General features: G+C 44.9%; 1 protein-coding gene across 3 annotated transcripts in view; it reads left to right on the top strand.

Moving 5' to 3' along the window:
- Positions 1–15,573, top strand: part of LOC108925057 (rho-related BTB domain-containing protein 1-like) — a 41,259-nt gene that overhangs the window by 11,392 nt on the left and 14,294 nt on the right. Inside the window, exons 1-4 of one of the 3 annotated variants that reach the window (XM_018736768.2) lie at positions 2,391–2,840; positions 9,649–9,850; positions 9,959–10,062; positions 11,455–11,640. In XM_018736768.2, the coding sequence (XP_018592284.1) occupies positions 2,812–2,840; positions 9,649–9,850; positions 9,959–10,062; positions 11,455–11,640 (521 nt within the window). In that variant the 5' untranslated portion in view covers positions 2,391–2,811. Of the gene's footprint in view, positions 1–2,390; positions 2,841–6,145; positions 6,280–9,648; positions 9,851–9,958; positions 10,063–11,454; positions 11,641–15,573 lie in introns of those variants that run through there. The other 2 variants (XM_018736770.2, XM_018736769.2) reach the window with 2 other exon arrangements.

Raw genomic sequence — 15,573 nt, 5'->3', positions numbered from 1 at the left:
TACACTGCTAGATACACTACTTACAACAGGTCACTCATCCATACATCAGTAGAACACACTCTCTCTGTCACTCACACACAATCGGGGAACTTGAACAGCTTGTCTTAGAACAGTGGGAGAAAACCAGAGCACCCAGAGGAAACCCACACAGACATGGGGAGAACATGCAAACTCCACACAGACTGAGCATGGATCAAACCCATGTCCTCTCACGCCACCCAGGTGCTGTGAGACACCAGCACTACTCGCTGTGCCACCGTGTCATCAGTCTCTGATAAGGAAGCCAGGGTAACACAAATTGGCCAATGGGTCCAATGTTTAGTCTCAGATCCTGAGGAGCACAGAACCAATTAAATCCAGCAATTATGATCTTGTGAATGTCACATAATTCCTACCCGGTGGGCTGAGGAAGGCCAACAGGTATCTTAAGTCCCCTCCAGCAAAGCAGCCCAGAACTTAACCTTAGAATACACACACACACACATTTTCGGAACCGCTTGTCCCATACGGGGTCAAGGGGAACCGGAGCCTACCCGGTAACACAGGGCGTAAGGCCGGAGAGGGAGGGGACACACCCAGGATGGGACGCCAGTTCGCCGCAAGGCACCCCCAGCGGGACTCGAACCCCAGACCCACTGGAGAGCAGGACCTTAGAATAACTATTTAAATTTCTCCAATAAAGATTCACCAGTCTTTATAATACGCTGCAATGTAATGTATGCAAGAGCAATTGTAACACGAGATGATCTCTTAAATGACTGTCTTACGTGGCTTTCTGAGCTTTATGGTTCAGAATCTAGCCACTGATCTCCTCTCACACTTTTTTAACCAAAGTGATTTCCTCAAGAACAATTTTTAGCTTTATTATTTATTCATATTAACCATGAGCAATACAGAGACCTACCAGTAGAGGACGCAAATGAAATTCCTAATTCCAAAGCCTGTGCTGTGACTCCAGCAGACTTTCAACATCTCAGCAGCTCACCTCTGAGACAAGGCCAGACTGACTTTTTCTTGTATTTCTTGACAGCGGCACACAATGTGTAACATTTACTGAGGGCATCACAAATCATCAAGTATTGGAAGATCCAGAAAAGCAGCAGTAGTACTCAGGGGTTGTACACAAATCCTGGGAGGAGACAATTAGAGCTTAAGTACTTTGGGGACAGCTCTTCATATTATGCCTGTTTAAATTGACATTGGTCGCAATATTCCTGTGCAAAATTGTGAAAGTTTAGTAATTAATTTCAGAATTAATTTGAAAAAAATAAATATGAATTTCTACACAAAACAGGTAAATGTAAACTTCAGTCCATCTCTCTGTACTTAAGAACCATTTGTCCAGCACAGAGTAGCAGAGAAGGCTGTGCTGGAACCGTAAGGTGTGAGGCAGGTCACGCCTTGGACGGGACACCAGTCCCTCGCTGAACAATTACAAACACTCATTCGCTCACATGTACACACACTATGGGGACCTTTGAGTTACCAATATGTAAAATTCTGTGTATAGTATTATAGCTGTAAACTCCAGGATTGTTGGTCGGTACAGAGAATCGTGGTTAATGCCATGCTCTTTTAACATGAAGGCTGGCAGCTTGAATCCTAAAAGGTTCCCATTAGAGCAACAAGAAGTACGACTTAAACAAAATAGTTTTAAGATTAAGAGAAGAATAATAAAAGACGGCTGTAACCGAATGGCACCAGAGGTAAGCAGTTCACTTGGTTCTGCATCACTGTCATCCTACAGCCCCTTGTGCGCCACCACCAGGGCTCAGAAGGACAGAGCTGGTCTGCTGTTCTGTGCACCTTACAGCTTTGTTTTTGGGTTTCCTATCCAGAATTGGGCAGCTCATTATAATTGTTAATAAAGCATTTATAAAATATACATCATTACCTCATGTTGTCTTGCACCTTTAACTAACTTTGTTCCTAGTTATTATGGCAAGTTCTTCACTTTTGATGTGTGTATGGGGGGGTGCGCTCTTTGCTATAGCCTCACCATGATTCATTTTATTTATTTCCTAGTTCCAAACAGGTCTGACCGCATACATCGCAGATGTACAAAATTTGAGCAAAACGGGTAACGGTCAGTGATCCAGGTGATCATCATCAGTTGTGTCTGTTTGACTGGAACACAACCAGGGGGCTCAAGTGCCAAAAAAAAAAAAAAAACTCACTGCATCGAGTTCTGTATTTGTGTGCCTCGATGACGACGACGATGATGAAATATCGGGGGCGGCTATGTGTTTGTTTCGTGTACACAGTGAGTGTTTCACGTCGGAATCGCTGTTGCCTGGGATGCCTGTGTTCCGCCGCGTGCGCGCGTACGGTGTCATTCACTACTTCAGTGGGCTGGGTTGGAGACCGTGACGCAAAACTACAGAGGACTGCGTGGGGGCGCGAGTGGGAGGGGGGGATATCAGCTGGAAGAACAAAAACAAAAGCAGAAGCTCATTGAAATAAAAAGGCTGTGGGGCTTCGGTCGGAAAGAAACTTTGACCGCAGACACAGACTGCTCGCAGCAACGGAGAGCATCGGAGGTGCGGCCCAACTGCCGGGCAGCAGCAGCAGCAGCGCGGACTCGAGACCGGCGTGTCGTGTGTCCCTCCGCTCCGGGCGAAGGATGGACACGGAGACGCAGCCTGGGTCGTGACTCACTGAGCGACTGACGGCGCCGACTTTCTCTGTCTCGTTACACTCAACTTCCAGAGCCGCCAGGCTTCCTTCTCACTGCTCTCCTCGGATCCGCCCTCTCCTCTTGCCCAGCAGTCGGGCAGCGGGAGCCTGGAGCCACAGACAGTCCGCAGTGGCATGTGGGTCAATCCTGCAGCGGTCGGAAGGTACGTAGGCAGGCAGGCACCGATACTGTATACAACGACTGATGCCATGGCATGGCGAGTCACGTTGCTGGCAGCATGCTTTCATAGCCGACCCCCTGCGCGCACGCACGCACACCCTATTCACTAGATCTTCTTGTATACGTTAGACGGCTTCACAGGCGATGCTCTTCCCTCTCTTTCCGGACTCGCCGTTCACGCGTTCTGTTTTCACCACTGCGGTGACGCTCGCCCCACCCCCTCCCCGCGCACTGGATCGTATCGCATCGCGCCGCGCGGCACCGCAGGGCTTCAGGTACGATTAAAGCGCCCCTTCATTTATAAACGGCAGCGCTGCTTCCAAGTGGTTAAAACGCCTCAGAGCTTTATAATGCAATTATAGGCGGAGGACCAGTTGCGCGAAAAAGTGCCTTTTTTGCTTTTATGTGCCGCACCTCCCCGACCCATTTTAATCAGGACGGTGGGCATAACAGTACACGTGTCATTGCACGGAGGTTCTTAGCCCTGCTGTGTGTTTGTGAAGTCACTAGAACAAGGTACGCACACATGTTCCATTTTAGGTCACCCTAGTCTAGAGTTATCCATCAGAAGTAGCTCTTGTAAGGATTTAATGTCTTTTTACTTCTTTTATGCCCAGCTACAGAAATGATGGTGTGTATAGTCTGACAGCAGGTTACACAGTGGCTAAAACTGCACACTTGATGAGCTGCTCCCGTTCCAGATGCTCTTTTACAAGAAAACCTGCACTGTTTCAGCACGACCAGCTGTGTAAATAGATAAACCTCTTAAGTTATGTAAGTCCTCTACAGTAAGGGAAGTGTGCCTTCGATAGCTCAGGTGGTATAGTGTGGCAGACTGCAGAAGAAGCCCAGAGCTGACATCCTTAGGTTGCTGGTTTGGATCCAGCTCAAATGACACCCCTGCTTTTGGGGACCCTGGTAGTGTAGGGGTTAGAGTCGCTGCCTTTGAACCCAAAGGCTCAAACCTACTGCTGTAGTACCTTGAGCATGGTACTTTACCCCAAAATTGCTCCAGTAAAATTACCCAGCTGTTTAAATGACTAAATAATTGTAAGTAGCTTAACGTTGTAAGTCGCTTTGGAGAAAAGCATCAGCTAAATGAATAAATGTGAATAAGGTTATGTGCTACATTATGATGCCCATCTTAGAAGTGTTATGAGAAGCTGTCTGATGAAAAGGTGCATCACAGCTCTCTTGCTTGGAGATTTTACTAGTTTGAGCATTAGTACAAAAACAGGTTATAATAACCCTTTCTCTGTGTAAACTGGAGGTATTTCAGGAACAGTTGGAATTATTGGAAACAGTCGCTGGATTTTTATCAAACCCAGTTTATTTATTTATTTTCAGGGCATCCAGTTAGATTATGATACTGTAGTTGATTATACTGAACATCATTTTTTTCTTCTCAACTGTCGGAAGTATCACTTCAGGACTTCCAGTTGATCCTTGCATGGAGTGCCGAGCTCTTTTCTTTCCGATGAAAAATTATTTGTTCCTCTGGAGAAGTTCCATGTCGTTGTTACAAAAAAGTTTGAGGCGCAGCGGGTGTCTCAGAGCATGGCTTGTTTTAGCAGGCTACATTGTGCCAAACAGGTAAAATAAGTAAGAGGTTAAGAGCATTTACCAAAGCAACTGCCGGCACACATCACGTTCATGGCCTTGCACAAATTTTTACTGCTTTCTGAGAGATGGTATGAAGGCCAGCTGCTTCTTCAGCAACTAGACAAGCTTATGCTTGCATGATATCTGAGCTGACACTTAGACGATCAGATTTAAGATTTGGTGGTGGGTACATGTCCTTTGGATTGAATACGCAACTGATCCCCTATAGAATTGAGTATTTGGAACTCGGCACATCCCATGAGCACCTCATGAATATTTTAGGCATGCTAGGAGAAGACCTGTCGTTGAAGTTTGCATTTGACTGTGGCAAAATGGGTTTTTGAAAAGACGTAGATTCCCAGGATTGCTTTAGTTTGACTCATTCTCAAGTTGGCATGAGTGACCTAGTTACAATTCTTCTTTGCATGGCTTGTGTCTCAGCCAGAATGCCCACATAGATGTTAACATGTCTGAAACTATGCTGGACGCATTACTGTGGTTACCGTGCGCCTATTCTCCAGTGTGCTAGACTGCCTGAGGAAGGTGAGCATGCAAGTAGGCTCTTTCCTGGTGGGTTGTTGGCGCAAGCTGCAGTATTCTGTTAGTCTAGTAATTTGTATATAAAGACTCAGTGCTGGTATTCCAAATATTTGGACATTGTAAGCAGATTTTTCACAAGGTAAGCAACCTTGCACTGATGTCAGACTTTTAATAAGTTAGTTTTTACTAGCAGCACAACCTCATTACCAAGAGGTAGGAGTGGTCTTGATCATTATAAATCCAGGAGGGTATGTTGACTGTAAAATGTTGCCGGTGCATGGCAGCATTTATTTCAGTCGTGTTGTTAAATCTGTTTAATGCACCTGTGGGGCAGCTGAGGTCTTGTAAGCCGTTTCTCCCACTTTAGCTTTTTCCTTTCCCTCTGGACTACAGTCCTCCTCCCTGATTGCAGACGAGCATCAGCAAACACATTCCGACAACAAGCGCACTTCTTAACATTCCACGCTCATGCGGTCACATGAGTTTCTGAGCTGAAGCAGACCTAGAAGAAGGACCAGCTGGTGGAGATCCAGCAGACTTCCCACATGGCATGAGCATGAGACTCAGAATGAAGTCGAGGGAATATCAGGTCACACGAATCGGTTGCTGCTCCTGCATCTTTGCTGCAGCCTAACCTTTGGCATCATTAAGTCGTTCATTAGTGCCACTCTGAGAAGAGCAGCATGGGTACAGAGTAGATAGTCGATGGGAGCGAGGCGATGGCAGCGCTAAGCGAGCGGAAGCGCAGTGCTTCCTCCCGTTCCCCTGTGCTGCGCTTTCCCTGGACCTATTTATTTGCAGACTTGCTTACATAACGTGCCTGTGTGGTTGTAGTGCCTGAGGGGGCTGCTCCTCGCAAAGCTGCTCCGCGGTTCCAGGACAAATGGTACGGCACGCGCGGCTTGATCGCCCGTGCCCCACGCTATTGTGACACGTGTCTTGTGCGTTCCTGTCGCCAAATGGGGGGCAGCTGCACGGGCTGGCCAACGCGGCAAATGTGGGGCAATGTCGGAATGCTGGGGTGGAGGCACATGAGACATCAAAAATGAGTTGTGTATCAGGGCTGAGCTGCGGTCGCTGCTGCCAATGTCATTACATAATCAGAGGCGGGGTGGGGGGCTGTGGTGGGGATGGGAGTGTCGCTGAAAATCGCTTACTGTCCCTGTCCTGTCCTGTCTTTCCCCTAACAGCCTGAGCGAAGATGTTGCCTGGAGATAACGAAGATGAACGGCTGGAGATTTGTGCCCATTTATCAGTAAACGGGAGGATGTGCTGTAACAGTTGAGTACAGTGCGGGGATTGTAACATGGGCTGCGAATTACACGATAACTTTTGTGTGTTGTGTACGTTTAGCTTCATAAAGCACTTTACAGGCTGAACACTTGCAGACGTTTGCCTGCTTTGTCTGTAGTTAGTCCCTGAGTATTGTTTTACACGTTTAACTACACATACTGCCTGCACGCATGGGGATGCATGACTGCGTGTTCAGTGACTGACAGTCTATCGGCCAGTCTGACAGCAGGAGCATCCTTCCCATCCCGTGTGCTGGACCATGTGCGGGCGGAGCTGTCGTGTCTGGATCATGAATTAATGAATGGACCGGGTCACTTCCTTGCGTTTTCATTCAGAAAAGATCTTGTGAGATGCGCCACACTTTGCGTCAGACGGAGGGTTTCTCCAGGCATGCTATCAAATGCTGTTGATTGTGGCCCTTCAGTCTGTTCATGTAGACAGTCGTATGTTAAAATTTAATTAGCATCTAATTAGCCTGAGAATGATTGCTTATTCAAATTTCCAGCGGCATCACACATCCACCGCCACATTATTTGTGCGGAGCCGTTGTGTGTGAGCCTTTTGTATCACTACAAGCGACAAATTCTTACAGTGCCACCAAAGATCTGACAGCAGTTTGCTCCCTTAGTCATTAATTCTGGCAACTTTGCCATCATTTTTTTTTGAGCTTGCTGGAAACCAATTAGTCTCTCACGTCTGCGCAGTGTCTCACCGTGCAGCCACAGGGAAGCAAGCAAGGCTTTCGCTGGTCTTTTTTTCATAAAGAAGCTGTTGTATTTACATCCTGTAAAATACTGTTGCACGTGAGATTGAATTAGTTTTGTATGTAAGGCAGAATGGGGCGAACGTGGGGTAAAAGCAGGCTGTAACAGTGGCCTTAACCCCAGATCACACTAAAATGTGTACTGGCTGCTGCTTTCATCTGTTCATTATAACACTTCCTTGTCACTTTGAGTGATGTGATGTACTGTGTGGTGCTAAATGGTGAACTAGATTGGAACCTGTTGTAGAGCTTTTGGAACTTGCTGACATCCATACAGTTATATCGGGAATTGGGATGCACTAATAACACTAATATTAAAGCAATAAATTAATATGTGAATATGTGAATTTATAGTAAGTTAGTACCACGATCAAATGTTCAACAGTACCTTACTCAAGTGACCAGTACTGTAACATCCCGCCTGGACTGTGCTGTTGGGGGTGGGGAGACTGGAGTGTGGACAAAAAGGGAGAGCTGCTAGTATAGCGGATAACGCTGCAGCCTTTGGACCCAAAGGTCACAGTTTGAGTCCCAGCTGTAGTACCTTTGATCAAGGTACTTATAGTGAACTGATCTTGTGAAAATACCCAGCTGTACAAGTGGGTAAATAGCTTAAAATGCTGAGCTGCTTTAGAAAAAAGCATCAGTTAAATGTAAAAAATGCTTTGTTATGCCTTAGTAGCAAAACTTTACTACTCTGCGCTTACTGCACTACAGGACAATGACATTTCTCTGGCACTTTTTTTCGAAGAGGCAGTGTTAACTTTCAATATTTTCCCTGTTTTTCTGTACACAGCTGGGTAACTTTTACTGGAGCAACTCAGGGCAGTACTCTTGGCTTGCTCCAAACTTCATGGTTGATGAAGCTAACTGGTCTTAGGCAAGTACAAACATAAATATAGTATAAAAATGTCACGGTATTGTAGTGACACTTTTTTATTCATTTATATTTTGTTTAAAAACATGTTAATTTTCAAGGGACTCAAACGGCCGACAAATGAACAACACCGTCAGCACACAGCACTATAGGAGTAAAGGTGAATATAGCCACAATGACTTACAGTGCTATGAATAGTGCTCACCCACCCTGCTAGTCATTGTCTCTGCTGTTATGCAGAACTGATGTACAAAACCGGCCTACAGCAGGCGACATGAATCCTGTTCAGCCCACTGTATGAAACAAGTTGTTTGTTTCGCTGTATGAAACAAAGCTCTGGTTTACATCTTTGGACCCTATTTAAATGGAAATTTCTTTTGGGAGTCCATGTCTGTCTTGTATGATTTTTCTGTAGAATTTGTTGCGTTTCACCACCCTGACCTGTTAACAGATGTATCCATTAAGCAATTCGTACATTTAAGGTACCTCGTGATTTTACAAATCGTAGCAGTTCGTACTGCACTGAATGTCCAGGGCTAAACTTTTGGGAAGAGACTTTTGTTTCTGCATTTTAGTTGGAGATGGTGTGCTGTTAGGCAGAACAATCTCCTTGGATACTAAGCTGTCATCTGCTCTCTCAGCCTTAAAAAAAAAAAAAAAAAAAAAAAAGAAAAAGAATTACAATAATTTTAAAAGTGAAATCACGGATGGTAGGCAGTGATCGTGTAATAACTGGCCAGTAGAAGTTCATTGAGAAAAGGCACTCATCTGAAAGCCAAATGTGTAATTAAACAGTCTTGCCCCCTGTTGCCTAGTCAACAGAAATAGCCCTTTAGAGACCTGTGGGTGAGCCCTTGTTGTGTGATCCAAGTGTGACAGCTTGATTCTGTGAATCGTTGCAAGTGGGGACACTAGGACCACAGCCCCCTGCTGCAATCCTGTTATATTAAGGACCAATTTAAGTCGCATCAATCATTGATAAGTATATTAGGTTATTTATAATCTTTCTTTCCTCCGGGGTTCAGTTGCTCGATGTTTTCCAGTGTTCTAATGCATTTTGTGTCTGTGGAAAATGTTATATTGCTGCATCCTCTTGTTTCAGATTTTCCAAGGTACCAGTATTTGTTTCAGTTGATTTTTCTAAATTACATTTCTTTACTTACATTTTTTCTAAATTGTTTTGCGTGTTTGTAGCAGAGGGCACAGTTGTATGCATGTATGCAGCTGATGGATGTCAGTTAAATGTATCTAAACAGAGTAGAAGTGTAGGGCTGTGACAGTACAACTCGTTTCAGGGTTTACAACTCTTGTCTGATGTTCCTAGAGATCAGTAATGAGTATGAACGTTGCACATTTATGAGATGAAAAAGTCACCAATCTGGACTGAATAGAATTTTGTGGAGACAAATCATTTTTTATTTTCAGTATATTTTTTTAAGCGGAATGTAGCTGGAAATTAATAAAAATATTACAATGACTCTTTCAAAGTGTGTTTAACTTCTATTACTATATCTGAGAACCTAATAAATTGTGGAACATCTGTATTATCAACCTTTTCTTGAACATGATTTAGTAATGAACGTGACTTTGGAGTTATGAACAGAATTCCTATCTCGGTTGTATCCAGAAGCTGAGGAGCAATGTACTGGCAGCTCTCTGAGTAGTTAAACCCTTGGCCTCACACTCTCTGCGTCTCTCCCTTTCTTACCCTGGTAGGGCTCTCTCCATGGATATAGACACAGACTATGAGCGCCCTAATGTGGAGACCATAAAGTGTGTCGTGGTGGGGGACAATGCGGCAGGAAAAACCCGACTGATCTGCGCCCGTGCCTGCAATGCCACCCTCTCACAGTACCAGCTGCTGGCCACCCACGTGCCCACGGTCTGGGCTATCGACCAGTACCGTGTTTGCCAGGAGGTAAGGGGCAGGTCAGCAAATGTGCAAGCATGTGCTCTGCTTCCAACAGTGTGTCATGTCTGACTTTCATTACCATTAGTCGTACGTAAATATAATGTATAATTATAGGTCCTGGAGAGGTCACGGGATGTGGTGGATGAGGTCAGCGTCTCCCTACGACTGTGGGACACCTTTGGGGATCACCACAAAGACCGCCGGTTCGCATACGGAAGGTTAGTGCAAACCGAAGGCACGTTGCAGGCGCACGCGTGCCCAAAGAGCTGATAAATGAACAAGCCCTCTTTCACCTTCTCACGGCTAGCAAGCAGTGGGAATTCTCACAGAACTTCAGTCGGTTGAAACTTTGAATGCAACTCTGGCTCTAAAACTTGGCACATGTCAGCAGCTTGGACATTCAGCCGGGGCTTTGTCTGTAGCATAATCCATTTAACTATGTAAAACCCAGTGATAGAACTGCTAATGAAAATGATAACATTGTCAGCAGCAGGCAAGTTTTTACTCATAGTGGTTTTGATCATCCTGTCTGCGATTCTTCATTTTGCTACAACCAAAGTAGTTCATGGATTTTAACTTGAGAGCACAAAGGAGTATAGTTAATAGGCAATGCTGTTACACACGCACAAACAAAAGAACTGGCTGTAGGTTGTGGAATGTGGTTAAGGGCACATGATGCATTCATGCACATTGTGAATTTTTACTTTTGTCAGTGCAAATGTGAGTAAATTATGTACTTAGTACCTTGATTAAAATGTATAACTGGTGATTAGGGTGGAGGTGTCACTCATTTGTTTTTACATATGTAATTATGCAATTTAATTTGAGGGTAATTTGTACAAGTTTTCATGCAATCAATCAAAATTTCACGGTGGTTCTGAAACAGCAACTTACAAAGGTAAGTACCGTTTTTTTAAAAATACCCTCTTAACTAATCTTAACAGGGAAAATAAAGGTGTTCCTTATTATCTTGAAATTGTAAAAAACAAAAATTGGTGAGTGTGCGCTATGAAAGCTGTGCACTGTGCTCTATACCTGGTCAGGTATTTCAGCAAGAAGTAGCCAGCAGTCCAACCTTAGGAACTGATTCAATCTCTGAGAAAGCAACAAACATTAATTCTTAGCATTAAATAGTTATTTTGGCCTTAATCATTTTCCTCTCTTTAATTGAGTTACACGCTCTCTTAAAAACTGCAACCAGCATTATTTTACTTTTATGAAAGCAAAACTCAATTTGTGACGGACTCTGATCCTCCCAGAGTGAAGAGTTTGTGTTTTTTTTTCTTTTTAAGTTTCTGTGAGCTGTGAAGCTGTCTTTGTGACATGAGGCATTCAAAGCATCTGACAGCTTAAACCACTAAGCTTGGTGCAAAGTGTTTTACTGGTAATATTATTTATTTGAACCAGTAACCTGCTCTCATTCCCTTTTGGTTTATTAGTCTTTAAAACTACTCTCATAAAATATTAAGAATGGGATAATGTGTGTATATGTATGTCATATTCCTGCTAGTTTCTCTATGAAATATATTTTAATTTCCTTGTGCCCTTTCTTCTACATCTGATTACCGTGTGACCTGTAACTCTCACTATTTCTCGTGTGTCTTTTGCAGGTCTGATGTTGTTGTGCTGTGTTTCTCACTGGCCAACCCAAACTCCCTGCACCACGTTCGTACCATGTGGTTCCCAGAGATCAAACATTTCTGCCCCCGAACCCCCATCATCCTGGTGGGCTGCCAGCTGGACCTCCGATATGCCGACCTGGATGCTGTCAACCGTGCCAGACGCCCTTTAGCCAAGTATGTTCTAGAGCTTTGAAGCTTTCAAACACTACAAACCCTCACTCATAATGGTGCTGGTTATGTGAGATGTGTAGTGATACAGAAGCTCAGTTTAGAGTCATTTCAAACCATGCTTATGTCCAAACCCCCACATTCCCACACTCATTCCTGTAAATCATGGAAGGGCCGCAATTTACTTGAAGGTCTGCATTGTTTTCTAGTAAATACTGTATGTTAAAATTTTACTTTTCTAAATGTAACTATTTGACAATGGATGATAATTTTCAAGGTGTCTTGATCAAGGGTAACTCTCAGAACTGCACTACGGTGTGCTTCTGGTGTGCCGGTCAATATGTTGTGAAAATTGTCTGTGCGAATTCACATCTCATTGCTTATTGGTGATGCAGAGGTCCTTACACAATGGCAACAGTTCCATTAGCAACTTCATAGAGTTTTTCCTGTGTGTATAGTGGAAGAATGTCTTCCTTGAAACTGGGTTACTTGCACTGAATATATTGACCATTTTGGCAAACTCATAAAATACTGTCAGCTGGTTGCTCAGTACATTTCAGTTTAAAATGGCTTAAGTCACTGAGTTGCTGCACATGAGGATACTTGGCAGATTACCAATAGAACTTTGGTTGCTTCTGAGAAAAGCAACAGAATTAATTACTTAAAAGTAGATATTGTGCTATAACTAAGCAATTGCTAAAAATCACTGCTATGACTGGTCTTTCAGCTACAGTATATACGGATAGACATGCAGTGCATTCAGAGGGTACTGTTTGCAAAAATTTCTAAAATTCTGTATTTGCTTTGTCATTTTGAGATATTGAGTGTAGATTGATGAGGGGGAAAATGAATTTAAATGATTTTAACATAAGGCTCTCTGGACATGATATGAACACGGAGTATTTTACTGTAATGTCCAGACACGGCCATAAAGAGTGAGGATTCGAACAGAGTGTAAATAAAAGTGCGCAGTGCGGATTAACAAGTGAAATGCACAGGTGAGACCACGATCGTGAAACAAAGAGACCGACAAAGTGCTCTTAGGAGGACAGTAAGTGGAACAATTAACCTGATAGTACTCCTTCATACCTTCTATAGGTTGGTAGGTAGCCTGGTCAGTAATTTGGGATCAGGTGCACTTGGGGGGGCTGGGTGGAGCTGGAGTGGCGTCCCTCGTAATCATTTGAATAATTCTTCAGGGTCATCATGACAGCTGCAACATAAAAGGGGAAAAAGTGAAGGGGTCTGAATGCTTTCTGAATGCACTGTATGCTACACTAATAACTTTATTAATCCCAATAGAAATTGCACAAGGATATGGCAGCGAAAATACAACAACGTACTGACAGAAGGTACCAGTATACAACTAGAGAAAATGGACACCACATTTAGAAAAATATTCAAGAATGCAATATATATATACACACAACACACACACACACACACACACTAGCTGAAACCACTTGTCCCAAGTGGGGTCGCGGCAAGCCAGAGCCTAACCCAGCAACACAGGGCTCAGGGCCGGAGGGGAAGGGGACACACCCAGGATGGGACACCAGTCTGGCACAAGGCACCCCAAGAGGGAGTCAAACCCCAGACCCACCAGGGAGCATGCACAGGCCAAACCTGCTGCACCACTCCGCCCCCCTTTCAAGAGTGCAAATAAAAACAAAGTTTGCATATGATAGATAGGTAGGATCAACAGCTTAGTGCACCTTAGATAGTAAAAGGTCAGCACCACCCAGACAGTGGAGGACTCATTATAGAGTCATTAAAGAGTCTAGAATCTAATGGTTGTTGGCAGGAATGACCTCAGGTGGCGCTTTTCGGTACAGAGCAGCTGGACCAGTCTGTCTCTCAAGGTGCTTCTCTGTTTATCCAGGGCAGTGTGCAGAGGGTGAGAGTCACTGTCTGTGGCTAATAGTTACTTTAGTGTCCTTCTTTGTACTGTCGCCTCCTGCCTTACTTTCAGGACTCAGCCGGACAGTATGTGCAGTGTATATCTAGCTATGTAAATCAGTCATTCATTAACTTCAGTCAGTTATCTAGTTCTATTTTATCAGAATCAGAATCAGAATCAGAACGAGCTTTATTGCCAAGTATGTTCGCACATACAAGGAATTTGTCTTGGTGACAGGAACTACCACAGCACAGACAGAATGACAGTGACAAGACAGGTGAGAAGATAGAGTATGTGAGCAAGGGATAAAAAATATTTAAAAATACACACACACACATTTTCAGAACCGCTTGTCCCTTACGGGGTCACGGGGAACCGGAGCCTACCCGGCAACACAGGGCGCAAGGCCGGAGGGGGAGGGGACACACCCAGGACGGGACGCCAGTCCGTCGCAAGGCACCCCAAGCGGGACTCGAACCCCAGACCCACCAGAGAGCAGGACTGCGGTCCAACCCACTGTGCCACCGCACCCCCTATTTAAAAATATAAAGTACCCAATATACAAAAATAGTCACTAGATACAAATGCAAGGGAGTGTGAGTAAGAGATATGTGATAAATAGTTATAAATATAAATAGCATTATGTATTGCACGGTTTACTCTCTAGGGGAGAGATTTAGGTGTTCATGAGGTAGATGGCCTGAGGAAAGAAACTTTTCTTATGCCTGGCTGTCCTGGTGCACAGTGCTCTGTAGCGCTGGCCAGATGGCAAGGGTTCGAAGAGGAAGTGGCCTGGATGTGAGGGGTCTAGAATGATTTTGCTAGCCCTTTTACTGACTCTGGACGAGTGCAGTTCTTGGAGAGCTGGGGGGGATGTGCCGATGATTCTTCCAGCAGTCCGAACTATCCGCTGCAGTCTTCTGATGTCTGACTTCGTAGCTGAGCCGAACCAGACAGTTATAGAGGTGCAGAGGACGGACTCAATGACTGCGGAGTAGAATTGCATCAGTAGCTCCTGTGGCAGGTTGAACTTCCTCAGCTGGCGAAGGAAGTACAATCTCTGCTGGGCCTTCTTCACAATGGAGTCTATGTGGGGCTCCCACTTGAGGTCCTGTGAGATGGTGGTGCCCAGGAACCTGAATGACTCCACTGTTGCCACAGTGTTGTTCATGATGGTGAGTGGGGATAATGCTGAGGTGTTTCTCCTGAAGTCTACGATCATCTCCACTGTTTTGGGCGTGTTCAGCTCAAGGTTGTTATGACTGCACCAGACAGCCAGCTCTTGGACCTCCTGTCTGTAAGCAGACTCGTCGCCATTCCGGATGAGGCCGATGAGTGTGGTGTCGTCCGCAAACTTCAGGAGTTTGACAGAGGGGTCTTTTGCGGTGCAGTCGTTGGTGTACAGGGAGAAGAGCAGTGGGGAGAGCACACATCCCTGGGGGGCTCCAGTACTCATTGTGCGAGTTTTGGATGAGAATTTTCCCAGCCTCACTATCTGCTGCCTGTCTGTCAGAAAGTTGGTGATCCACTGACAGATGGAGGTGGGCACGGAGAGTTGGGTTAATTTGGACAGGAGGAGGTGTGGGATGATGGTGTTGAAGGCTGAGCTGAAGTCCACGAACAGGATTCTCGCATAAGTCCCTGGTTTGTCCAGATGTTGTAGAATGTAGTGCAGTCCCATGTTGACTGCATCATCCACAGACCTGTTTGCTCGATAAGCAAACTGCAGGGGGTCCAGCAAGGGTCCAGTGATGTCCTTCAGGTAGTCCAACACCAGTTTTTCAAGTGACTTCATGACCACAGACGTTAAGGCGACAGGTCTGTAGTCATTAAGTCCTGTGATTTTGGGTTTCTTTGGGATGGGGATGATGGTGGAGCGTTTGAAGCAGGAAGGAACTTTGCACATCTCCAGTGATCTGTTGAAGATCTTTGTGAAGATAGGGGCCAGCTGGTCAGCACAGGTTTTTAGGCAGGCCGGTGAGACACCGTCTGGGCCTGGTGCTTTCCTTGTCTTCTGTTTGACGAAGACCCGACGCACC

Source organism: Scleropages formosus, chromosome 6, assembly GCF_900964775.1.
Source record: "Scleropages formosus chromosome 6, fSclFor1.1, whole genome shotgun sequence".
Classification (NCBI taxonomy): domain Eukaryota; kingdom Metazoa; phylum Chordata; class Actinopteri; order Osteoglossiformes; family Osteoglossidae; genus Scleropages; species Scleropages formosus.
This window is presented reverse-complemented; position numbering and strand designations above follow the sequence as displayed.